Source organism: Mesoplodon mirus (genome assembly GCF_964341445.2).
Source record: "Mesoplodon mirus genome assembly, chromosome: 4".
Lineage (NCBI taxonomy): Eukaryota > Metazoa > Chordata > Mammalia > Artiodactyla > Ziphiidae > Mesoplodon > Mesoplodon mirus.
The window spans coordinates 115,269,972-115,296,395 of NC_138979.1; the positions used below are offsets into that span (position 1 = coordinate 115,269,972).

Sequence of the window (26,424 nt, forward strand, 5' to 3'; positions counted from 1 at the left end):
AGGCATAGAGACATAGAATAAGGGACAAGAAATAGAGATCCAACACAGATATGGACACTGATACACACATATTGAACACTTGGTTTATGATGGAGGTTTTATGGCAGAGAGTGGGGGAAAGACTATTTTCTTTTTTTCTCATCAATAAGTGGTGCTAGGACAATAAATATCTCTATGGTGTCCTATAAGAACACATATTTATACATGAAGAAAAACCCTGACCCTTATTTCACACCATGCTCAATAATCCATTTTAGGTGGATTATAGATCCAAGTGTGAATAAGTATTTGAAAATATAATGCAACAATATCTTCATGATAGGTAAATATTTTAAATACATTACATAAAAGTATTAATCATCAATAAAAGTATTGATGACTTTGACATTAAAATAGAGAGAAACAAAAGCCAGAGTTTAGGGATTAGAGAGAACATTTGGGTGGAGAGGGGATATATGACAGTAGAGAGAGGTATATATGCTTTTATTTTCTGTTTTAATGAAAGAAAGTATGATATTTGAACAAATAAGACTGTGACACATTTCACAATATCCATAGCTACTTACATCTACTTTGGACTGTTTTATTACATTTCCATAAGTTACAATTTTTTTCTTCTCTGTGATGTTGGGACATTAGATAGGGTGTTTCCCATATCTTCCCTGGGCTCCAAATACCACCAACAATCCAAATATTCTGGGCAGGCAGTTGTCAGATGGTGCTGGATCACTTCCCCTTCCCTCTTTTGCTGCTTCTTTGGTCAGAAATCAACATAGTTGGTCTTGGCTTTCTAGGAGACCAGTGTACTCCTGAGGCATTCTGGACATCATCAGGGCTGTTTTAACATCACTCTAAGAAGGACATCTTGGAAGCTCCTTGGGGAACTTCTACTGATGAGCTTGTGTTGCCACCACCATTCTCTTTTCACTGCACGTGTAAAGAAAGACAAATGAAATGGAAACACTCCAAAATCTATAAGATGCAGCAAAAGCAGTCCTAAGAGGGAATTTAATGCAATATAGGCATTCCTCAAGAAACAAGAATCATCTCAAATAAGCAAAGTAACCTATCATCAGAAACATCTCAAATAAGCAAAGTAACCTATCATCTAAAGGCATTTTTTAAAAAAAGCCCAAAGTCAGCAGAAGGAAGGAAATAATAAAGATCAGAGAGGAAATAAATAAAATGGAGACAACAAATAATGGGAAAAAAATCTATGAAACCAAGAGCTGATTTTTTTGAAAGGATAAACAAAATTAATAAACCTTTAGCCATGCTCACCAAGAAGAAAAGAGAGGCCCCCAAGTAAACAAAACAAGAAATGAAAGAGGAGAAATAACTGACATCACAGAGATACAAAAAATCATAAGAGAATACTACAAACATATATGTGTCAACACGGTTAACCTAGAAGAAATGGACAAATTTCTAGAAAGTCACAACCTGCTACGACCAATTCAAGAAGAAACAGATAATTAGAAAAGACTGATCAGTAGTAGTGAAATTGAATGTCTAATTAACAAAACTCCCAGCAAACAAAAGTCCAGGGCCAGATGACTTCATAGGGGAATTCTACCAAACATATAAGTAAGAGCTTATACCTATCCATCTCAAACTATACCAAAAAATTAAAGAGGAAGATACACTCCCAAATTCATTGTATGATGGCACCATTACCCTGATACCAAAACCATACAAAGGCACTACAAAAATAATTATAGGCCAATATCTTTGAAGAATATAGATGTAAAAATCCTCAACAAAATATTAGCAAACCAAATCCAACAATATATAAGAAGCATCATACAATGTGATCAAGTTGGATTTATTCCAGGACACAAGGATCATTCAACATTCACAAACCAATCCATGTGATACACCACATTAAAAAAGAACAGATAAAAATCAAATGATCATTTCAATAGATGCAAAAAAAGCACTTAACAAAATTCAACATCCACTCATGATAAAAACTCCTAGCAAAGTGGGTATACAGGGAACACATCTCAACATAATAAAGGCCATTTATGACAAACTCACAGTCAAGGATGCCCATATATGGGGATATATGTATACTTATAGCTGATTCACTTCGTTGTACAGCAGAAACTAACACAACATTGTAAAGCAATTATACTCCAATAAAGATATAAAAAAATAAAATTGTATCAGAAAGAATAAAATTAAGGAATAAACTTAACCAAGGAGGTAAAAGACCTATAGAAAACTATAAAACATTGATGAGGAAATTGGAGATGATACAAAGAAATGGAAAGGTATCTGGCACTCTTAGACTGGAAGAATTAATATTGTTAAAATGACCTTACTACCCAAAGCAATCTACAGGCTAATGCAATCCCTATCAAAATACCCATGACATTTTTCAAATAACTAGAAAAAATAGTCCTAAAATTCATATGGAACCACAAGAGACCCCAAATTGCCAAAGCAATCTTGAGAAAAAAGAACAAAGCTGGAGTTGTCACTCTCTCTGACTTCAGACTGTACTACAAAGCTACAGTAATCCAAACAGCATGGTACTGGCCTACAAACAGGTACATAGGAGAATGGAATAGAATATACAGGCCATGCACCTACAGTCCATTTAACCTAGGAAATAAACTCATGCACCTATGGTCCATTAATCTACAACAAAAGAGACAAGAGTCTACAATGGAGAAAGACACTCTCTTCAACAAGTGGTGCTGGGAAAACTGGACAGCTACATGTAAAACAATTAGATTAGACACTTCCTCACACCATAAACAAAAATAAACTCAAAATGGTTTAAAGACCTAAATGTAAGACCTGAAACCATAAAACTCCTAGAAGAGAACATAGCCAGAACACTGCCTATTGCAACAATTTTTTTTGGATTTATCTCCTAAGGCAAAAGAAATAGAAGCAAAAATAAACAAATGGTACCTAATTAAATGTAAAAGCTTTTGCATAGCAAAGGAAACAAAAGAAACTAAAGAAAAGGCAACCTATGGGATGGAAGAAAATATTTGCAAATGATATGACTGACATGGGGTTAATATCTAAAATATATAAACAGCTCATACAGCTCAATATCAAAAAACAAACAACCTAATCAATAAATGGGCAGAAGACCTGAATAGACATTTTTTTCCAAAGAAGACATACAAATGGCTAACTGGCACATGAAAAGATGCTCAACATGCAAATCAAAACAACAATGAGATATAACCTCACACCTGTCGGAATGGCTATCAACAAAAGGAACACAAATAACAAATGTTGGAGAGGATGTGGAGAAAAGGGGACCCTCCTACACTGCTGGTGGGAATGTAAGCTGGTGCAGCCACTATGGAAAACAGTATGGAGTTTCCTCAAAAAGCTAAATATAGAACTTCCATATGACCCCGTGATTCCATTCCTGGGTATATATCCAGAAAAATAAACAAAAACACTAATTGAAAAAATACATGCACCCCAGTGTTCATAATAGCACTATTTACAATAGCCAAGATACGGAAGCAATCCAAGTGCCAATTAAACAAATGGATAAAGAAGATATGGTATACATGTACAGTGGAATATTACTTGGCCATTAAAAAGAATGAAATTCTGCCATTTGCAGCAGTGTGGATGGACCTAGAGAATATTATGATTAGTGAAATAAGTTAGAAGACAAATACTATATGATATTTATATGTGGAATCTAAAGAATAGTACAAATGTATGTATATGGAAAGTGGAAACACACTCACAGATATAGAAAACAAACTAGTGGTTACCAAAGGAGAGAGGGAAGCTGGGGGTGGCATTTAAGGGTATGTGATTCAGAGGTACAAACTACTGTGTATAAAATAGATAAGCAACAAGGATATACTGTACAGCACAGGGAATTATAGCCGTTATCTTGTAATAACTTTTAATGGAGTATAATCTGTAAAATACTGAATCACTATGCAGTATACCTAAAACAAATATAATAATGTAAATCAACTATACTTCAATAAAAAGACATAAATAAAAAAATCTAAAAGCAAAAACAAATAAATGAAAATTTATCTAATTAAATCTGATTTTTCTATAAAAAAATAAGCAGAAAAAAATTTTAGGGCCCATGATCCTTTTAAACAACAAACAGTATTAAGCGCTGTGGTAGAGAAGATCTGGCAGCTTAGCAAAACCAATTTTCTTTTCTTCCAGGGGACATAGGTGAACTCCACTGACCAGTCTACCTTGAGGGTAGGTGTGACTCTGTCACTGTCGCAGGAAAGGGGATATGAATGAAATGCTGTGAGCCTCTTCCAGAGCTGGGCTGTAAACTCCCATGCCTGACCATCTAGTTTCTTCCCTTTCCAGGATTTGACACAGATGAACAGAGGGAACTTGGAAGCATCTTTAGGGAACTGAGACTGTGTCTCATAATCTTGGGCTGACCATGTAATTTATTACCCAACTGGGACACTTGAGAGTGGAAGGGGGCACTGCTCAGCAGGAATACTCACTTTGGACTGTGCCTGAGCAAGAAATATACTTCTATTGTGCTAGCCACGAAATGCTAAAGTTTATCTGTTAGAATTGTCAGGGTTATCTTAACTAACAAGTGCCAACTTACTTAAGCCAGCCTTTTTCTAACATGGAATGTTTTTAAAAATAAAATTGTTTTACTAATGATAAATTTTAAATAGTGAATAAATTAAAAACAGAAGAAAAATGTCAGCCTTAATCTCACCATCCAACTGACCACTGTTAATGGATGTATTTCCATCCAGATTTTTTACATGTGTATTTTTAATAGATGTGATTACAGTATATTCAGTTTTGAATCCTATAGTTCATTCAACAAACATTTTCCTCATTTTATTAAAAAATCTATTAGTGAAGATCATTTTAGAATCTCTTCATATTTAATAAACGGGCATTTAAGTTATCTAAATCATACATAAATGTTGTAGAAAAATTAGATAAGTGGATGTGCAGGAAGAAAGAAAGGCCTAAAAGGAAAATATATGTATAAACAAAAATTGACTGCAGTATATGCTGCTCTTAACCTGCTTTTGGCTTAAATCTAATGAATATTCTTTCATGTGGCAATTGTAATTCTATATCATGACTTTAAAGTTTCCACAGTGTTCAAAGCTATGAAAATTCTAAAAAGCAAAACCCCAGTTAGTGTTGGACTACTTAGTGTTTCTAAGATTTGACTTGTGTAACTTTTTTAGGCATTACCTTCTCCACTTTTTTCGGTGTGGTTGATGGTTACATCAGGCACCTTTTTTCCTTTTTTTTTTTTTTAAAGATATTTGTGTATAAGGTGTGATAGTGCATTTTCTCAATGTCCATTCTGCATCTCATTATTATCATTTTTGTCAATCCTTCTCAATTACATAAACAAAAATTATTAATATTTTAATTTGCATTGATTAATTAGTGAGCTTTCACTTTTCCCCAAGCGTTTATTCAGTTTTTTTATGATTTGCCTATTAATGTTCTTAGCCTAGTTAACTTTCTTTTGTTTTCTCAGCTTAGTTTTTTTTTTTTTTTGTGGTACACAGGCCTCTCACTGTTGTGGCCTCTCCCGTTGCAGAGCACAGGCTCCGAATGTGCAGGCCCAGCGGCCATGGCTCACGGGCCCAGCCGCTCCGCGGCATGTGGGATCTACCCGGACCGGGGCACGAACCTGTGTCCCCTGCATCGGCACGCGGACTCTCAACCACTGCGCCACTAGGGAAGCCCCTCAGCTTAGTTTTTGTTCTTTTGTTTTTCTAGCCTAGTTTTCTAGAGCGGTGGATAATGTAGATGGTAATGGCTACATAATATATAATGTGAATGTGCCATATTTTACCATGTCCCTATTTTGGACATTAATACTGATTCTAATTTGAGATCTATGATTAAATAATGGTGTGATGAACATCGATATGAATAACCCCCGTAAACACACACACACACACACTCTTTAGCTCTTATGTAGGTTAAAGTCGTAGAAATAAAAATCACTAGATCAAAGAGAGAAACAATGTAAATATATTTAGATATCATTTTAAGGAAACACATACCATTAAGGGCAGTCCCGGGTTCATGATGCTACAGTCATCATAAGGTAATAGTTTTTCTTCCTAATGTATCTCGTACTATGTCAAGTGCTTCTATCAGGTGTAAGGGGGAAGTGTGACCCATCAGACACTGTCCCTCATGGCCACACACCCTTGCCTGCGGTGGTGGATCTGCCGCTGGCTCTGGCTTACACCGTGGGGTTCCATGGAGCTCTTCATGACTGACTTTCTGGGCTCTCTACATTCCTTTTGTATGACGGCTTCTCCTAAGAGTGTCATCATTTACTGCTGTGACCTGAAGTTGTCCCTTGGCTCATGCACATCTTACTGTTCTCTTGCTCACCTCCATGCATGTATTCAGCTCTTTTGTCATCTGTGCTCTGCCGGCTCCAGGGAAGACTTGGCAGATGGATGTAGGGACTGTCTTGTGTAAAAAATAAGTTTTTATTTGCTTTTCACCTTAGTTTTCAATGTGCTGAGTTTTGCTTTTCATATTCATGCGATTTGTTTTTGTTTTTAGTGAAATTCCTTCTGTTTACGATGTTGATCTCGCTTTACTCAGTGTTTGTCCAGTTATCGTGAATTTGTTGTGTTCTGTCACATCCAATGCACTGGTGGTGTTGTTTGAAGGATACAGGACGTCTGGGTCACAGTGAACTGTGTTACCCTTTAAATGTGGCATTTCGTGGATTTGTGGACTGAGGTTCATGCCTCCACATGTAATATAACTAAAGATCAGGCTGTTCTGGTTGCCTCTTTCCTTCTTCCCTCCCTCCCCTCCAGACATGGACTCCACAGAGCACAGATTGGAAACCCCAGGACCTGTGGGTCACCAAGCCTCTTCCAATTTCACATTGCCCTTGTGGAATCAAACAAGATCATGCCTGTGGAACTCTAATGTGCAATCCAGCTAAAATACAGAGAATTTAATTATTTTCAAGACAAGATTTCTTCCAGATTCCAAATACAGGTCCATCTGTGTCAAACTGAACTTCCTAGTGGAAGGAGAGGAACCAGCAGAATTTAGAGGAAATTTCTCATCACTGTACGTTTCCCAATGGCAGAGACAGAGCCTGTTATGTGCTGGTACAGAGAGAGGTCAACATTTGATCTACTGATGCATGGCAAAATGGTACTTTCCCACCCAGCAGCCCTGGGTCCCTCTGGCTCACAAGGCTGCCATAATCTGGTTGTCAGCAGGGAGAGTCAGGGGTCCAAGCCCAGGCCAAGCTGAAAAGGGCTTAGGCTGCTGAGTGACTACACAGGCCTTGGAGGTGGCTGAGCCCCTGGGGGATGCTGGGTTGGATCCAGGGCCTGAGCTGGCCCCACCCAGGTGGGAGATGGGTACTGGCTCCTCTGATAAGCAGCAGGTATTGGCTGGCGAGTGAGGTTTGGAGGGGACAGGCAAAGGAGGAGAATTCACATGGGGCCCTGGGAGCTCTGTTAGGGAGATGAGAGGGAGGCTGGCTCAAAACAGCATGAGGTGGAAGGGAAAGGAGCTGGTGGCCAGGGCACTCAGATAGAAAACAGGGGCTGGTGTGGGACGGTAGACAGGGAGCAAGGTTGACTGAGTCCCGTGTTGGGCCCAGGGCAGAGTGGAAAGATGGGACCCCGGTGAGGCTGAGGGCCATCATGGGAACATCTCAGCCTCCTAAGCTCTAGACGGTCCTGGTTATGGGAGAAGCCTGCCCTCACTGGAGAGAGAGGCCCTGGAAACAGGAAACTGAGTGTCCATGGCATGACCCCCTGACCTCCTAGGTCCCTGGAGTTATTCTCCTTCCTCTGACCTGTTCTTTGCTCTGCCAAATTGAAGAGGGGTTGGTGACAGTGGTTGGCTTAGAGAAGGTAAGAAATTTCTAAGGCCCAGAGAGGACCATTTTGGGGGAGAGAAGATTGTCGTTTTTAATGGACCTCACTTTAGACTCAGACCTGGCAGAAGGCTAAGCACCAAAGAGGCATGATTGAGAAATCAGTGAGACTCTATACAGACAGCATGGGATTTAGGGAGGAGTGAGGGCTGGGGAGAAAGGGGGAAGCAAACCCCAGAACTGACAGCAGAGGGCATCCTGGAGCAGTGTGGTTGCATACTGAGGTGGTTCAATGAATAAATAGGAATTCAGTCGTGATCACTCTAGAGATCCATTTATTGTGGCCCTGTGATCCCACTGCTAAACCCTATGGGATTCTTGCCGCTGCCCCAGAATGATGGTCAGCAGAGAAAAAGGTCAGTCTCAAGCTGCTGTTCGAGGCGCTTCATTGTTCTCTTTATCCAGGGCAGGAAGTGTGAGACCTTGGTGAAGACTCCTGGAGATGTCCCGTTTTTTCTTCCATAGGAGAAAATACCCTGGACCACGTTTCTGCACACGAGGGGCCCGCCGGAGTCACCCTGTGGGTAGAGAAAGGAAGGGCTGAGTGGGCCTTCTTCTGGTCCTGTCTTCCCTGCCACCCCAGGCTGGGTGGTCTCTGTCAGGGGCTGTGAGGAAGATCTGGGCCGGAGGAGGCCTGGTCACCTCCCTCGCTCCTGGGGTCCAGCCTGCTCTGACTGTTCTTTGCAGCTCGACTCAGGTCTACCTTTCTGTCAGTCCTCATGGAAACTCTGGTGATAACGCAGCTATGGGATGACTGATCCTTTCTCACCCCCAACCCTGACCCACTCAGGGGAGAGAATTAAATTTTGGATTAGTGGACCTGGCTGACCAAGCTCTCAGGCTGAGGATGAGGATATGGCCTGTCCCCTACCCAGACCTCCCCAAGATCCTCTCCCCGGGGCCTGTGTGCTTAGATGCGAGGAACCTGACCTTGAAGGCAGCCTTCACCTTCCTCGGGTCCCCCACGCAAATCTGGGTGGCCTGGCTGTAATAGCCGGGGAAGAGGGATTTGCACACTGGATCCTCCTGCACCGTCAGCTCTGCCTCCTGCAGGGTGGTGGTTTGAGTGCCCACGGCCACCTGCCCCCAGCCGGCCACACTGCACGCCTTTCCTGGCTTCACCGGGACCTTGCCCCTGGGCAGGCTGAGGGGGCTCACAGCTGCAGTCCCCTTGGCTTTTCTCTCCAGCTGAGGGAAAGAGGCAAGAGTCCTGCTCAGCCAAAGGCCTCTGGGCTTGGGTGCCATGATGAGGCTGCACTGACCACCCCCCTCACCTGAGCCACTGGGACTGGTCAGGCAGCCAGATGGGAGGGAGGAAAGGGACAGGTGGTAGTGGAGGGGAAACGATCTGTCCCCAAGAGGGCAGGAGGAGTGGGGAGGTTTCCTTGCCTGCAGTAACATGATGTCATTGGAGTAGTTCTTAGGATTGTAGTCTGGGTGGGGGACGGCTCGTCTCACTGGGATCATCTGCTGGGTCCTCTCCTGTTTCTTGATGTTGTGGGCCCCCAGGGTGACGTTGATTAAACTGCACAGAGAGCAGAGCAGGAGTGTGGGGCCTCTGTGCCCTGTGCTTCTCAATGACATGAAGGCAGGGGACCTGGGAGCTTTCTCAGGCAATATGGAGAAATTACTCTGAGTTTGGATTTTGACTCTGTGCACGCTTTCATCCTCCACTGATGCTCTATCTGACCCATGTGGGCCCTCGCTTCTCAACCTTGCCTCTTGCTCTCACCTCTGACCTCAAAACTTACCTGCCCCATTTCTCAGCTTTTCGTCACCCTAGTGCGGCTCTTAAGATGGCTTGTTTGATGAGGTCTTGTGGTCCTGAGTTACCACGATCTCAGGGTGAGGGAGGGGTTCCCCTGGGTTCAGCCCCAGGGGAGGGGCAGGGGTCCCTGTTCGGGGTCTCAGGAGGGGTAGGCTGGCTACTGCCCCTCACCTTCCTCTGCAGTGAGCAGCCGTCAGAACAAAGTTCTTTTGCACGAGGACACCGCCGCACCTCTTCCAACTCTCCTTAACCAGAAACTGAACAAACACCATGTAGGGGCGGGAGTGGGGCTTGGCCTCATGGCCCCCGATGATCTCCTCTGAAAGAAAAGGCTGGAAGATGGGGTGATGGGAGAGGTGTGGTCAGGATGGAGGCTCAGGGAGGTGGCGGTCAGGGAGGTTGACAGCGCCTTGCAGACACCGGGGGAGGGTCCTCCAGGTTCTCATTGCAGCAGGATAACCTTTTCTGAACCTCAAGCCTCAGAATCTCCCTCTGAGAAAGGGGTCAGTCAGTGCTTGTTCTCCAGGTCCTGCATCAGACACATGTGCAGAGGGGGGTGGGTCTGCCTTCCCGATGGTGGAGGCCCAGAGAATCGTGGACGGGACTCCCTGATGAGCCCTCACTCCCGCTGAGTCTCTGGGACCCCTCTAAGCCTCTGCTAACATCTTGATTTGTGCCATTTTCTAATAATTACCTATGAGCTTATGGAATTGGATTTTCTAAAATCCTCAGGTCCTTGGGCCTAATACAACCTAGGATCTCAGTAAATGTGTTTTGGCTGCAAGAGTGAATAGCCTCCAATTAGCTTTAGGCTGAGGTTTGGTGGGGATAGTGCTGGTGGAATTCAAGGCCATAGGGATGGGGGGAGGGCACTGCCAAAGACTGCCAAAGGCACTGCCCATAGGGGCAGCCGAGGGCCTGGGAGGTCGAGGAGATGGGGCAGAAAATGAGCTGTTTGGGTCCTGGGGCAGAGTCAAGTCGCCCGGAGAGCTTTGGGTGTCATCTAGCCACTTCTGATCAATCACCCCCTGGGTTCCTCTCCTGGGCAGGAGTGAGGGGTGGAGGGCACTGAGAAATTTCATTGGTTCTTAAGCTGGGTCCACTGACAATTCCTATACAAAGTGGGTTCACTTGAGCTGCCTATTCCTGGGTTGAAGTGAGGGATTTTAATTACCTGTGTTTTGTAGCTTCACATCCTCTGCCAAATACACAACCCACTTTCCCTGCTGGTGAGAGAGAGGCTAAGACCCACTCTTCCTTTCTGCCATCCATCCTCGCTGAGTGTCTATGCAGCATCGAAATTGTTAGTCTGGGTTTGGGATGGGAGCTGGGGTTGAGAAAGCTGAGCTGGGCAGAAGGGTCAGGACTACAGTAGGTTTAGTGAGATGGGCTCTGGCCTCAAGAATGGGGATTGTCACTCACCTGTCCCAGCCCGGTGGGCAGAAGAAAGGCCATTAGGAGCAGGAGAGGCTGCATCTTCCCCGAAGTTTGGTCCAGGTTGGAGCTGCTGGTGTTTCTTCCTTCCGGACACAAAACACAGGGGAAGGAAGGAGGGCAGGCTCAGTGCACACACAGACCTCCCAGACTTGTGCTCCCCCCACCCCCGAGCTGGGTGTCAGCATGCAACGTGGTCATCCACATTCTCTGCCGTGGGTTAAGTGAGAATGACACTGTCACCACACTTGTACTCCCACCACTGAGTCACAAAACAAGAAGAAAGAACAAGGAAGTGAAGGCTGTGGTTCAGCCAGCACAGGGGCTGGGTCCCAGAAGCCCCTCAGTGACTGAATCAAGAATATCTTCATTTTTCGACTCTTGGTTCTTTTTCGATTCTGGTGAAATCCTGAATAATTACACAATAGGCTAGGTCCTATTGTGTAATATGAGAGACACAGCTCCTGCCCTCGAGAGGCTGGCTGTCAGCTGGAGTAGACCTAGAATCTGTGGGTAGAGAATAAGATGGCAAGGACTATGGTGAGGGGGGTCTGCTTGGTGCCATTGTGAGGTAGAGTCTGGACTTGGTTTAGGAGCAAATAGACCTGTACACACCCAGGTACCCCACACAGCAACCCCATTTCTTATGTTGCCACCATCCCAGCCTCATATTTTTGAAGTGTTTAGAATTGCTTCTTTAAATGTAAACATTCTCCAACAAAGAGAGCTTTTCCTTTTTTTTTTTTTTTTGGTGTTTTTTTGTTTTTGTGTGTTTTTTTAAAAATTAATTAATTAATTATTTTTGGCTGTGTTGGGTCTTCATTGCTGCATGCAGGCTTTCTCTAGTTGTGGCGAGCAGGGGCTACTCTTCGTTGCGGTGTGCAGGCTTCTCATTGCAGTGGCTTCTCTTGTTGCAGAGCAGGGGCTCTAGGCATGTGGGCTTCAGTAGTTGCGGCATGTGGGCTCAGTAGTTGTGGCTCACGGGCTCTAGAGTGCAGGCTCAGTAGTTGTGGTGCACAGGCTTAGTTGCTCTGCAGCATGTGGGATCTTCCCGGGCCAGGGATCGAACCCGTGTCCCCTGCATTGGCAGGTGGATTCTTAACCACTGTGCCACCGGGTAAGTCCAAGAGAGCTTTTCTTATCCCACAATCTTGAACAAAATTCCTGGACTTGATATTCACTTGACCAAAACAAACCATCACTGGGTCCATTGGAAGTGAGTGACTGATTGGGTTGTGCTGAAGTATTTAGCACCCCTCGAGCTGAGATGGGGGCTGTCCCACTCAAATCAGGGTGCCTGTGAGTGGGGAGGGGCTTCCTCTATAGAAATGCTGCTTACTGGTGTGCACTGAAGAGGAAACGGATGCTGGTCATCCTAATAATTACTACCCACTAAGTATTCTCTGTCCAGAGAACCAGGTCTCTGATGGCCCTGGGCATAGTAATCCTAAACATTTGCAGATGATCCCACCACTCTCACCAGTATGAGGACAGAAGGAAGAGTGATGGCGGGGAAGGCATGAGGAGTTCTCCACAACCCAACCCCAAGTCAGTTGAAGAAACAGCATTCTATGGACCTATAGAAAAAGAGGGGAAGGAAACATGCTTAAGCATGAATGATGATTATCTTGGGATGGTGGAATTCTTGGTAATTTTAATTTTCTTATATGTTCTGTATTTAATTGTCTTTCTATGATGAATATGTTAGTTTCTATGATGAATATGTTAGTTTCTATGATGAATATGTTATGATGAATATATGTTACTTTTATACCCAAAACACATTTTGCCAGAGATGAAGCTCACTCACCATGCAAACATTCAGCCAACCAGTTCTTCTCTTCAGCCCAGCTATCTCTAAGCTGCATGTTTTAAAAATGAGGTTGCTTTTCTGAATATGTTCTTATATTAAAAATTCAGGGGCTTCCCTGGTGGCGCAGTGGTTGAGAGTCCACCTGCTGATGTAAGGGACACGGGTTCGTGCCCCGGTCTGGGAAGATCCCACATGTCGCGGAACGGCTGGGCCCGTGAGCCATGGCCACTGAGCCTGTGCGTCCGGAGCCTGTGCTCCACACCGGGAGAGGCCACAACAGTGAGAGGCCCGCGTACCGCAAAAAAAAAAAAAAAAGATGGAAGAGCGCCTTCAAGTTCACTTGGGGCTGAGGGAGGATGTGCCGTCAGGACACAAGAGGTTGCACAGGGTCCTGGGCTCAGGACTCCAGGACAGAGCTGGGACAGGCACTTGAGCTGGGCCTGGGAATACTGAAGCCCCTCCTGAAACTCTCTCAGCCTTCAGAACTCTGGCTGCTCTGATGTGGAGAGGGAACTCTGCATGGGGAGCATTACACATTTCTAAAGCCTCCCCACATTTCTGTTTCTGGGGTTGAGAAGTGCCCCCCTCAACCCCAGAGCTTCTCAGGTGGTCCTCCTTCCAAATCTGGCTTCTCCTATGTTGCCACATTGGCACTGGGATAGGGTGGGGCAGGGGAGTGGGTGTGGGTTAGGAGGATGGCATATGGATGCGATAAGAGGGTCCTCGAGGGGAGGGTCGTGTTCTCCTGAGGAGGTGTCTCCCTTTTCTGATGGAGCCCATGGTCAGCCTGGCAGGGGGAGCTGGCACTGGGGACGAGGGACTGGAGGGAGCTGGCTGTCAGTGCAGCATGAATTTTTTTTTCTTTTTTTCTTTTTTTTTTTTGCGGTACGTGGGCCTCTCACTGCTGTGGCCTCTCCTGTTGTGGAGCACAGGCTCCGGACGTGCAGGCTCAGTGGCCATGGCTCACGGGCCCAGTCGCTACGTGGCATGTGGGATCTTCCCGGACCAGAGCACGAACCCATGTCCCCTGCATCGACAGGCGGACTCTCAACCACTGCACCACCAGGGAAGCCCTGCAGCAGGAATTTTTATTCTAGAGTTGGAAGGGTGGGTGGTGTGTTGGAGGGGGAAGCCCATAACAGATCAGAAATGTGAGCGGATGGTTGCCAGACACAGTAGGTGCCTAACGAATGTGTTTGAATGAATAAAATAGGAATCAATGATTTTTGCTCAAGAGATGAAAGTTTATTAAGTTCCAGGCAGTCCCCCCTTCACCCCCTTTTGGCCCAGTGCCATTCTGACCTCTACCCCAGAGGAGATGGAGGGATCCATCCCAGGGGCACGTTAGTCTAGTCCCTGCAGTTTATAGTAGTTCATTGTTTTTTGGATCCAGTACAGAAAGCTCGAGGCTCTGGTGTAGACATTTGGAGGTGTCCCATTCTCTTCTCCAAAGGAGACAATGCCCTGGGCCATGCCATTACACACAAGGGGGCCCCCAGAGGCGCCCTGTGGGCAGAGAGAGGAAGGGCTGAGCCGGACCTTCTTCAGGTGTGGTCCTCCGTGCCGCCCCAGGGTGGATGGTCTCTGCTGGGGGCCCTGGCTGATATCAGGGGCTGTTGGTCCTGAGGATGCAGCCTGGCCTTGACAATCTCCCCTTCTCCTCCCCAAGGAAGCCTCTGCCCATATGTGGTGGTGGGACAGTCTCCATGCCCCCAGGGAAACAGGTCAGAGACTGTATAGGAGAAAAGGCTGGGGACACAGGAATATGATTAGTTCCCACTGCCCCAGACCCTCACAGCTTGTCTGTGCCCAGGGCTTTGCATGGATAATGCTTGGGATCTCACCAAAAAAGGACCCTTCCTCTTTCTTGGGTTCCCTACATATCTGGGTAGTGGTGTTGTAATCCTTGTAGCGAGAGATGCATTCCTCATCCCTTTGGACTTCAAGGTCTACCTCCTGCAGTCTCTCTGCCACTGGATTGTTCATGCCCAGGTGCCCCCAGCCGGCCACACTGCACACCATCCCTGGCTTCACCAGCTCCCTCCTCCAGGGCAGCCTGATGGGGCTCACAGCCGCGGTCAGGTAGGCCTTCCTCCTCAGCTGAAGGCAGAGGAAAGGCATTCTAACCTACTTTTGGCCCACAGAGGCCTATGGGACAGTTATGGGGTTGCATTCCTCACTGCCCTGGGACAACTGAAGGGGTCGTACCAGAAGGAGGGACAGGAATGAGGTCATGGGGGATTCAAAACCCTGGGATGAAAGTGTGCAAGAACCAGTGTGGCCACGTGCCCTACCTGCAGTAACATGATAGCGTTGACCCACTTATTATGATCATAGCGTGGGTGGGGGATGGCTCTTCTCACTGGGATGACCTGCTGGGTTCTCTCCTGCTGGTAGATGTTGTGGTCCCTCAGGGTGACGTTGATTGAGCTGCACCGAGAGCAGAGAGGGAGGTGGAGTCACAGGAGATACAGCCCAGGAGCCATGAGGAAAGAGCACAGCTTGGGACAGGGTGGGACTGGAGGGGAGAAAGTTCTAGGTATGGGACCTGGGGCTGAGCATCTCCGTGCTGCCTGCTTCCTGGCAGCCCGGGCTGGGTGCAAGTTCCTGGAGTCCACTTAGGGTGTTCAGTCCTGCACAGAGCTTGACTGTCTCTAAGGAAAACCAGGAATTTCTCACATCTGCACTCTGGACTCCAGGGTGCAACCTTGGCTTCCTTCCATCCCACCTTTGATCAGTCCCTTCTCTCCACGGGCCACTCGCATTGACTTGTTCCTCTCTCCCCAAAGCTCACCTGCCCTCTGAAGAGCTCTCCTATGTTACTTGGTGGCCCAGGTCTGCAGCCCCTGAGAAGAGGGTTCCCTGTGAGGGGTCTACAGAGGGGTGGGGGCCCAGGTGCTGCTCCTCACCTTCCCCAGCAGTGAGCTGCTGTCAGCACGAAGTCCTCATGCACAAGGAGACCCCCACAGATGAAACTTTTCTCTGAAACATGGTACTCAAGAAATGCCATGTAGGGATGAGAGTGAGGCTTGGCCTCATGGCTCTGATGATTTTGCCTGAAAGAAAGATTGCAGTCTGCCCGCTGTGCTCATGGAGCCAAAGCCTGGAGAGGGGAGATGGGAGCAGATTTGCTGGTCTTTGAGGGAATTTGACCAGAGTTCAGAAAGTTCCTAGAGGTGGACCAGGACCAGGATATGTATGAATGTAGCATCTGAGCAGGGTTGCTCCAGTGCAGGATGGGACTGGACCTCTGATGGTGAGGACAGTCACTTACCTGCCTCCCCACTGGGGGACAGAAGGAGGGCCAGCAGGAGCATCTCTCCAGGAAGGCTGCACAGATCTGAGTCGCCGCTGCTTCCTTCTGGTCCTTTAACCCTGAGGGTCCCCTCTGGTGTTGTGACCTTTATCAAATGAGGTTTCTCTGAAAGTCTCACAGCTCTGTCTGATCAAGTCCTGAGGTCTGAGTGGAGCATGAACTGTCAGTCACCACGGAAGGACCCGTAGCTCTCGGCTCAGCGCCACCACAGCAGCAGAAAACAAGAAAGGCAGCTCCAAGTAGGGGTAGTTGGAGATGTTGTATCAGCCAATAGCAGGTCCCTGAGCCCTAGCAACCTGGGTCTCATGATGATAGATTCAAGAATATCTTAATTTTCGTGGTTCTCTTTAGATCACAAGGGTGATTGTGTATTGAGGCCTCTTTTTGTGTGAGACTGTGGGAAACATTGGAGATAAGATCTCTTGCTTCTGGTGGAGGAGACAAGCCGTCATGATCAGACAAGGATGGTGAGATCCTTGGTATGGGATGGACAGAATGGTGTGAGAGTGATGCTGAAGAGGGCTTATTCCAGTTATAAAGAACTGAGTGGGTTAAGAACAGCAGCGACATTGCATTTACCCACGAATCTGCATTTTGGTCAGGGTACAGTGTGGATAGCATCCCCCTGTTCCCCTTGGTGTCAGGGAGGCTTGAATCCTGGAAGCTGAATCATCTGAAGGCTCACTCACACCTACCCAGTGGTTAGTGCTTGCTGTTCACCGGGCCCATTGGTTTCTCTTCACAAGGTCCCCTCAAGTAGTCTCAGTTCATGGGATTGTTTGGCTTCCTCACAACACAGTGGTTGGCTTCCCCAGAATGAGCATCTGCTAAAAAAAAGAATGAGCCAGGCAGAAGCATCTATTCTACCATATTCCACTAATTGAAGCAATCAAGAGCCCCCACCAGATTAAAAAGGAAAGGTCATAGACCCCACCTCCCAGCAGGAGGAATGTTGCCGTCATGTAAGGAGAGCGTGTGGGATGGGAGATACACAACAGCAGTCATAGCAAAGCAGAGTCTGCCACATTGCTTTAGGGGTCTGGAGAGTTAGTCAGAGCCATTGAAACCACTGATCCATCTAAGCCTAGGTCAGTGTCTTTGGATAGGTTGGGGTCTGCTCTGTCCAACCCATGTGCACTGAGAATGGAAGAAGTTTGCCTGTCCCCAGAGTTACTCTTTTTAATGAATTACTGATACCACGTGAAGTGAGAATGGATGCCAGGCAGCCAAAGCAGAATTCCCACACCACTATCCAGAGAATTGCATTCTGATGTCCCTGTACCATTTGCTCAACAAATTATCCTGATCATGTCCCCATAATGGAAAAGAAGGAGAGAGTCATGGAATTGAAAATATTGTTGGTTCTAAATATCTTGATCCCAAGTCTCTTAAAAAGCAACAAAACCTTAAAGAAACAAAGCACACTCAGTAGGGATTCTGGCAGGGGAGCCACAGTAAATGAGAGTGTGGTGTCCAAGCCAAGCCTACGTGGGGTGGGAATGTGCCCACTCCAGGCCTCTCTCCTGTGTGGACACACTCCCTACATGGGCTCGGACACCCTGCACTGGGCAGCCTGGATGAGTAATTAGAATACATGTGAGGCAGGGAGTGGATGCCCAAGTCTGTTGAAGAGGGTGTTCAAACAGGGACTGGCTATTAGGTGGTATCGAAGCTCAAGGGAGCTTTAAAGGCCTTCATGGAGTCGGGGCGGTAGAGGGGTGGGGAGTCGGGCGGGATGTGTCAGAGCGGATAAATAGGGTGAGTTGGGCATTGGTATGAAGGGGCTGCCTGATATGGATCACCAGAGCCTGGGTGGGGGGATCAGGGGAGGCACTTGGAGAAGATGAGTGAGAGATCTGTTATATAAATCTCTGTGGGATTAATCAAATAAGTCAACATATGAAGCTAATGAGCCAGGTTTCTCACTGTCTGAGGATTAGATGGCATTGGTGGCATCAATGTTAATTCCCTGGGTTTGATCATAGGACTGTGGTTATGTAAGAATGTCCTTGTTTGTAGGGATTACACTCTAAAGTATTTGAGAAGTTGATGGAGCATCATGTCAGTAACTTTACTCGCAAATGGGTCTGGAAGACAAAAGTTTTTTTTTTTTTTGCGGTACGCGGGCCTCTCACTGTTGTGGCCTCTCCTGTTGCGGAGCACAGGCTCCAGACATGCAGGCTCAGCGGCCATGGCTCATGGGCCCAGCCGCTCCGTGACATGTGGGATCTTCCCGGACCGGGGCACAAACCTGTGTCCCCTGCATCGGCAGGCGGACTCTCAACCACTGCGCCACCAGGGAAGCCCGAAGACAAAAGTTTTTGTATTGCAGTGGCAACTTTTCTATAAGCTGGAGATTATTTCAAAATTAAAAGGAAATCTGTATCTTTCATATATACAAATAATAACCACTTTGAAGATATAATTGGGAAGAAAATCTGTTATAGTAGCAGCAAAAGAAGATGAGGGGCTTAGGAAAACCTTAACCAGAATTGTGAAAAACCTATTTGTGCAAAATGTTAAAGAACTTCTGAAAAACACAAAAACAGACTTTAGAAACAGCAAGACATTCTTAGTTCTCACATATGACAGATCTACACCAAAAAGGTACTGATTCTCCCAAAGCTAATATATAAATGTGATTATAAAAATAATATATATGGGATGGGGAGGGTGGGAGGGAGGGAGACGCAGGAGGGAAGGGATGTGGGAACAGATGTATATGTATGACTGATTCACTTTGTTATAAAGCAGAAACTAATAAAAAAATTAAAAAATATAAAATAAAAAAAATTTTTTTAAATTAAAAAAAATTAAAAAATTAAAAAATTAAAAAATCATAGGTATATTGGGAATTCCCTGGCAGCCCAGTGGTTAGGACTCTGCACTTTCATTGCTGAGGGCCCAGGTTCAATCCCCGGTTGGGGAACTAAGATCCCACAAGCCACATGGCGTGGCCAAAAAATAAATAAATAAATAAATAAATAAAAATAATATATATGATGTGATTTTTTAAAAACCCACCCAATTTTTTCACTTGGTGTTACACAAGGTCTAGATTGTTTCTAAAATTTGTGTGGAAAATAAGCATGAAAGAATCACTAGGGAAATTGTTAAAAAGAAAAAGGAATAGTACAGCAGAGGGTTAGCCTATCAGATCTTAAGAACGCCTATAAAAATTCTTTCAGAAAAACAACGTGGTGTTGTATCATGAACAGAGAGAGAGACTAGTGAAACACAATGGAATAATTCAGAAACATTCACAAGTATATATGGAAATGAAGTTTATAATAAAGTAGCAATTCAAATCATAAGGGAAAAGATGGACTTTTAATAAATGATTTAGGAACAACTGGATAGTCATTTGTTAAGAGATTAAGTTGGAGCAGTATCTTACGGAAACCACCAGAATAAAGTCCAAATAGGTTAGATATTTGTATACTGAAATACACAAAATAAAACCATATATTGCCTAGAAATAAACATAGGTAAAGTCCTTTAGAAAATGAGAGTGGAGAAAGCCTTTCTAGCAATGACTCTAAATTCATACACTTTAAAAGAAAGACTGATAAATAAGTTATGGTTTGAAAAAATAAATTTTTGAAGTTTGTATATCAAAGAAGAGTGTAAGAAAATTCAAATTACATGCAGCAAACTTGTAAAGAATTATTGCAACCTATGTCACAATTAAGGAGCTAATCTAATATTCAAAGACCTCTAAATCCAGAAGAAACAGACCAAAAACCTGATAGAATGGACAAAAGACCTGAGCGTTTACAGTAAAATAAATGTAAAAAATAATAAAGTCTCAACTTCACTCTTATTCAGATAAATAGAAATAAGAAAAGGAAAAAAAAGAAAATAATTATTCTACTCTATCTCATCTCTCAGATGGCCAGAAGTTCTAAAGTTAAACAGCATATACCATGGGTAAGGCTTTTTTTAAATTGGTGTTGCAGGATACATCTTTTTTCCCCCCATAAGTTTACTTTCCTCCTATCCATGTCTTTATATTTAAGATGTTTCTCATTAAACAGCACAAAGTTGAGTCTTGCATTTTTATCCAGACTAACAATCTGTGTCCTTTGGAGTATTTAATCTAGTTACATTTAATGCAGCTACTGATAGGGTTGGATTGAAGAATATCGTATTGCTATTTGATTTCTATTAATGTGATTTATTCTTTGTTCTTTTGCCCTACTTTTCCTGCTATATTTTGTTGTATCTCATTTTGTCTTCTTTATTGGCTTTTAGTTATATATCTATATATTATTTTAGCTATTACTCTAGGATTACAGTATGCCTCCTTCACATATTACAGGCAACCTTGAATTCATGCTATACCATTTCATATATGAACATTGTAATGATACATTTTCATTTGTCTTCCTTCTCACCCTTTGAGTTCTTTTTGTCATACATTTCACCACTATATGCCATAAATACTAAAGCATTTTTTGCCATAAAGTCAATAATCCATGTAAGAAATTGATATAAATACTTTTCCACTTAGTCACTTTTTAAAAATTAGAGTATAGTTGATTTACAATATTATATTAGTTTCAGGTGTCTGTATTTTTACAGTTTATACTGACTCTAAAGTTATTATAAAATATTGGTTATATTCCCTTGTTGTACATTACATCCTTGTATCTTATTTATTTTATACCTAGTCGTTTGTTCCTCTTAGTCTCCTTCCTCTATCTTCTTTCTCCCATTACCCTCTCCCCTCTGGTAACCACTAGCTTTTTTCTCTGTATCTATGAGTCTGTTTGTGTTTTATTACATTCGTTCATTTGTTTTATATTTTAGATTCCACGTGTAAGTGAAAATGTACAGTATTTGTCTTTATCTGATTTATTTCACTAAACATAATACCCTCCAGGTCCATCCATGTTGTTGCAAGTGGTAAATTTCATTGTTTATTTTATGGCTGAGTATATTCTATTGTGCATATATATATGCCACATCGTCTCTATGCATTCATCTGTGGATGGACACTGAGATTGATTCCATAGCTTGGCTTCTGTGAACATTGGTATAACTTTTTGACCTAGTTTTTTTGTTTTCTTCAGATATATACCCAGGAGTGGAATTGCTGAATCACATGGTAGTTCTATTTTTAAGTATTTGAGGAACCTCAGTACTGTTTTCTATAGTGGCTATACCAATTTATATTCCCACCAACAGGATACCAGTTTTTTCTTTTCAACACATCCTTGCTAGCATTTGTTATTTCTTGTCTTTTTTGACAATAACCATTCTGAAGTGTGAGGTGATATCTCACTGTGATTTTGATTTGCATTTGCCTGATGATTAGTGATGTTGAACGTCTTTTCATGTATCTGTTGGCCATTTGCATGTCTTCTTTGGAAAAATGTCTATTCAGATGACTGCCCATTAAAAACCTTTTTTAATTGAAGTATAGTTGATTTACAATGTTGTGTTAATTTCTGCTGCACATCAAAGTGATTCAGTTATACATATATATATTCTTTTCATATTCTTTTCCATTATGATTTGTCACAGGATATTGAATATAGTTCCCTGTGCCTTGCCTATTTTTCAATTGGGTTTTTTTTATAATGAGTTGTGTGAGTTCTTTATATATTTTAGATATTAATTGCTTATCAGACATATTACTTGCAAATACTTTCTCTTATTCAGTAGGTTGCCTTTTGGTTTTGTTGATGGTTTCCTTTGTTGTGCAAAAGCTTTTAAGTTTAATTAGGTCCCATTTGTTTCTTTTTGCTTTTGTTTCCCTTGCCTGAGGAGAAATATCCAAAAACCCCCAATATATTGCTGAGACCTATGCCAAAGAGTGCACTGCCTATGTTTTCTTCTGAGAATTTAATGGTTTAAGGTCTTTAATGAATTTTGAGTTTATTTTTGTATATGGTGTGAGAAAATGTTCTAATTTTACTCTTTCACATGTAGCTGTCCAGTTTTCCCAACACCACTTATTGAAGAGACTTTTCTCCATTGTATTTTTGTGTGTGTGTGTGTGGTACGTGGGCCTCTCACTGTTGTGGCCTCTCCCGTTGTGGAGCACAGGCTCCAGACGCGCAGGCTCAGCGGCCATGGCCCACGGGCCCAGCCGCTCCGCGGCATGTGGGATCCTCCTGGACCGGGGCACGAACCCGTGTTCCCTGCATCGGCAGGCGGACTCCCAACCACTGCACCACCAGGGAAGCCCTTCTCCATTGTATTATCTTGCCTTCTTTGTGGTATATTTATTGACCTTATGTACATGTGTTCATTTCTGGGCTCTCTATTCTGTTCCATTAATCTTTGTGTCTGTTTTTGTGCCAATTTCATACTGTTTTGATTATGGTAGCTTTATGGTACAGTATGAAGTCAGGGAGGATGATACCTCCAGCTTTGTTCTTTTTCCTCTGCATTTCTTTGGCTACTTGGGGTCCTTTGTTTTTGCATATGAATTTTAGGATCATTTGTTCTAGTTCTGAAAAATGGCATGGGTATTTTTATAGGGATTGCATTAAATCTGTAGATTGCTTTGGGTCATTACTCATTTTAATAATATTAATTCTTTCAATCCCTGAACATATGATATCTTTCCATTTATTTGTTCAACTTCCTTTAATCAATGTTTTATAGTTTTCAGAGTATAGATATTTCACCTTTTTGAGTAAATTTATTCATAGGTATTTTATTTATTTTGATGGGTTGTAATTGGGATTTTTTTCTTTCTATTTCTGAGATTTCATTACTAGTGTATAAAAAAACAACAGATTTCCATATATTCATCTTGTATCCTGCAACTTTACTGAATTCATTTATTACTTCTAATAGTTTTTTTTTTGGTGGAGTTGTTTGAGTTTTCTATATATAATACCATGTCATCTGCAAATAGTGACAATTTTACTTCTTTCATTCCTATTTGGATGCTTTTATTTCTTTTTCTTGTCTGATTGTTGTGGCTAGGGCTTCCAATACTATGTTAAATAGAAATTGTGAGTGTGGGCTTTTTTGTCTTGTTCCTAATCTTAGAGGAAAAGCTTTCAGCTTTTCACTGTTGAATATGATGTTAGCTGTGGGTTTGTCATAAATGGCCTTTATTATGTTGAGACATGTTCACTCTATACCAACTTTGTTGAGAGTTTTTATCATGAATCGATGTTGAATTTTGTCAAATGCTTTATCTGCGTCTATTGAGATGATCATATGATTTTTATTCTTTGTTTTGTTAATGTGGTGTAGGATTGATTGAATTGCAGATAAGGAACCATCCGTCTGTCCCTTGAATAAATCCCACTTGATCTTGGTGTATGATCCTTTTAATGTATTGTTGAAGTTGGTTTGTTAATATTTTATTGAGGATTTTTGCATTTATGTAGGTCAGGGATTTTCCTTTTTTGTATTTTCTTCCTTCCTTCCTTTCTTCCTTCCTTCCTTCCTCCCTCCCTCCCTTCCCTCTCTCTCTCTCTCTCTTTTCTTCTTTCTTTCTTTCTCTCTCTCTCTCTTTCTTTCTTTCTCTTTCTTTCCCTCCTTCCCTTTCTTTCTTCCTTTCTTTCTCTTTCTTTCTTTCTTTCTTCTTTTGTATTTGTCTGGTTTCAGTATCAGAATAATGTTATACTCATGGAATGTTCGTGAGTGTTCCCTCTTCATTATTTTGGAATAGTTGAGAAGGATAGGTGTTAACTCTTTAAATATTTGGTAGAATTCCCTTGTCAAGCTGTCTGGTCCCAGACTTCTGTTTACTGGGAGATTTTTGATTTCTGAATCAATTTCAGTTCTAGTTATCAGCCTGTTCAGATGATCTATTTCTTCCTGATTCAGTCTTGGAAGATTGTATGTCTCTAGGAATTCATCCATTTCTTCTAGGTTGTCCAATTTGTTGGCATATAACTTTTTTGCAGTATTCTCTTATGATTGTTTGTATTTCTGTGGTATCAGTTGTAGCTTCACCTATTTCATTTCTTATTTTATTTATTTGGGTTCTCTCCCTTTTTTTCTTAAAAAAAAGAAAAAAAAACATGGGCAGTTTTCAGTATGCTGCCTTGGTGCGGGGACTGGGAACAAGTCTGTGCACTCTTCAAGAGTGGAGTCTAGGGAGAGCCCTCCAGTAAGCCCAATGATTTTTAAACCAGCTAATGGGTCTCACCTTTTCAGTGTCAGACCCCAGGGCTGGGGTGCCTAATATGAGGCTCAAACCCCCTCTCTTCACAGTGAAGATCCCTGAGTCTGTGACATCCCCTCATTTTATGGGTCATCACTATGGATAAAGGTCTTGCCTAGATATCATCTCCTCCTCTTCCCAGACTCCCTGTGTGTGCGTATATGTGCTTTGATAACATTGGTTGTAGAAGAGCTATTCTGCTAGTCTTCAGGTTATTCTCAGCAAGAGTTGCTCTATATGTAGTTGTAGTTTTGATGTGTTCTTGGGGGCAGGTGAGCTCGGGGTCTTCCTACTTCACCATCTTGAGTCCATATTTTACACTTTTATTTTTCCCTTCCTGCTTACAAATGGGGGAATCATCTCCTTTCAGCCTGAAGACTTCTTTTAGTATTTCTTGCAGTGCAGGTCTGATGGCAACAAATTCTCTTACCTTTGTTTTTCTGAAAATGTCTTTATTTTGTCTTCATTTTTGAACAATATTTTCACTGGACATAGAATTCTAGGTTGAATTCCAGAAATATGTTGCCTATTTTTTCTTTCAATCATTTAAAATGTTATTTCCCTGCCTTCTGACTTCGATTATTTCTGACAAGAAGCTTGTTGTGATTCTTGTTTCCCCTCAAGTAATGTAACTTCTTTTCCCCTCTGCCTATGGTCAACTGTTTCTCTTTATCTTTGATTTTCATTAATTTGACTATTACATGCTTAGATGTGATTTTCTTTGTCTTACCTGATTAACACAGGTTCATTGAGCCTCTTGACTTTGAATAAGAAACGTAGTCTAGCAATATGCCTCTGGAAAGAAAGGAAACTTTTGCTGAACTTTTTTCATAGTGAAATGTGGTTGTTGGCCAAAAGGGTATCGTGTGGGATACCAAGACAGGAAATAAACCCTGGAAGTTCTGCAAGTCCACAGTGAGTGCTATTGGCAGAAGTATGGTCATGGGCAGGGAAGGCAGAGCCATCCCTGTTCCAATGCACATTCCCAAGAGAAATTAGCAAAAACTTGCATCCCTTTAGGTCTCTCGACCCAGAGCTGGCTTGGCAGTTCTCTCTCCAACCACACTGGGACCTGAGTCTTCTTGTGGGTCTGGAGGGCAGGAGGGGTGATGGGAGAGGGTCTTGGTGAGTAGAGGCATTTTGTTAGAGGTCATTGCGGAGATGTTTTACTGCATTTCATTTTTTATTTCCATTACAGAGATCTTTAAGCAAGGCAAGAATTGTTTCCTTGAAGGTGGGGGACAGAGGATACTTCTAAGGACAAGAAGATTTGAAGGAATCAGCATGTTTCAGGTACTTACCTGCCTCCATCTAAGTGTGCCCATGAGCAGACAGACCAGCTCACCAGGAAGGTGTTTTGAATACTTGTCAGAGAATGGCTGCCACAGGAGCCCAGAGGCTTGCTCTCTGGGGAGGTAGGTGTCTGAGCAGAGGCTCATGTCTTGTCCAGGGATGCCAGGAAGTCATCATAAGGGCAGGGGTTAGAAAACATGGAAGGCTTCTTGCTGGCTTGGTTGTCAGGGAGCCTGGCTCAGTCCAGGCTCTGTCCTAACTCTATGGTGCCTCCAGTAGGTCACTACCCCCTCCTGGGACTTTGTCTCCCTCATCTCTCAAAGGAGAATGAGGGTCTACAACAAAGATTCTTAAACCTGTTTTAAATCATAAAACCATTTCCTCAAAATAAATGTAATACTTGAGCTGAACATGTATGTGGCTGGGCAACTTTTTAAAATGCTGTGTTTTTTTGTTTCTATATTTTTCTTTTTGTCTTTTTCAATCAAGGAGCCAGGTCCTTAGTATGTTTTAGGGTTTTTTTCAGCTCTAAATCAGAAGCTGTGTGACATCACTGCTCTTCCTTTGTAAAAGTTCCCAGGTCATTAGGAGATTACGCTGCTGCATGCTTTGTGCACAAAAATGGGAAACGGCATGCTTTTGAGGGTTACGTGATCCCAACGTATTGACCCCATGCTGCAGAGGAGCATGGTGTGTTTTGGGGGCAGGATGGCACCATCACAGAGCTAGAACTGACGCTCACCTCCCAAGCAGTGCTGCA

At 43.3% G+C, this 26,424-nt stretch overlaps 2 protein-coding genes across 2 annotated transcripts; both read right to left on the bottom strand.

The window, feature by feature from the left end:
* Positions 1 to 8,152: 8,152 nt before the first annotated feature.
* LOC309802756 (granzyme H-like) lies at positions 8,153 to 11,238 on the bottom strand. Its single transcript, XM_082618576.1, has 5 exons — positions 11,091 to 11,238; positions 9,840 to 10,000; positions 9,290 to 9,425; positions 8,831 to 9,088; positions 8,153 to 8,418 (listed from the first exon to the last, which is right to left on the bottom strand). Exons 1-5 carry the CDS (start codon positions 11,142 to 11,144, stop codon positions 8,242 to 8,244), a joined length of 786 nt encoding a protein of 261 aa, XP_082474702.1. The 5' UTR covers positions 11,145 to 11,238; the 3' UTR covers positions 8,153 to 8,241.
* Positions 11,239 to 13,549: 2,311 nt separating this feature from the next.
* On the bottom strand, positions 13,550 to 16,232 carry LOC309802901 (mast cell protease 3-like; the record flags this gene model as incomplete). The annotated part of the gene is given in 7 exon segments (XM_082618774.1): positions 13,550 to 13,721; positions 14,312 to 14,537; positions 14,760 to 15,015; positions 15,210 to 15,345; positions 15,825 to 15,960; positions 15,963 to 15,971; positions 16,190 to 16,232. Coding segments are annotated over 7 exon segments (978 nt in total).
* Between the last annotated feature and the right edge of the window lie 10,192 nt (positions 16,233 to 26,424).

Coding starts and splice junctions, on each gene's coding strand:
- LOC309802756 (XM_082618576.1), bottom strand. CDS start 11,144: ATGCAGCCTCTCCTGCTCCTAATGGCCTTTCTTCTGCCCACCGGGCTG. Junction 9,426..9,839: donor GCTGCTCACTGCAGAGGAAG/GTGAGGGGCAGT, acceptor CTCTCTGTGCAG/TTTAATCAACGTCACCCTGG. Junction 8,419..8,830: donor AGGTGAAGGCTGCCTTCAAG/GTCAGGTTCCTC, acceptor CTCTACCCACAG/GGTGACTCCGGCGGGCCCCT.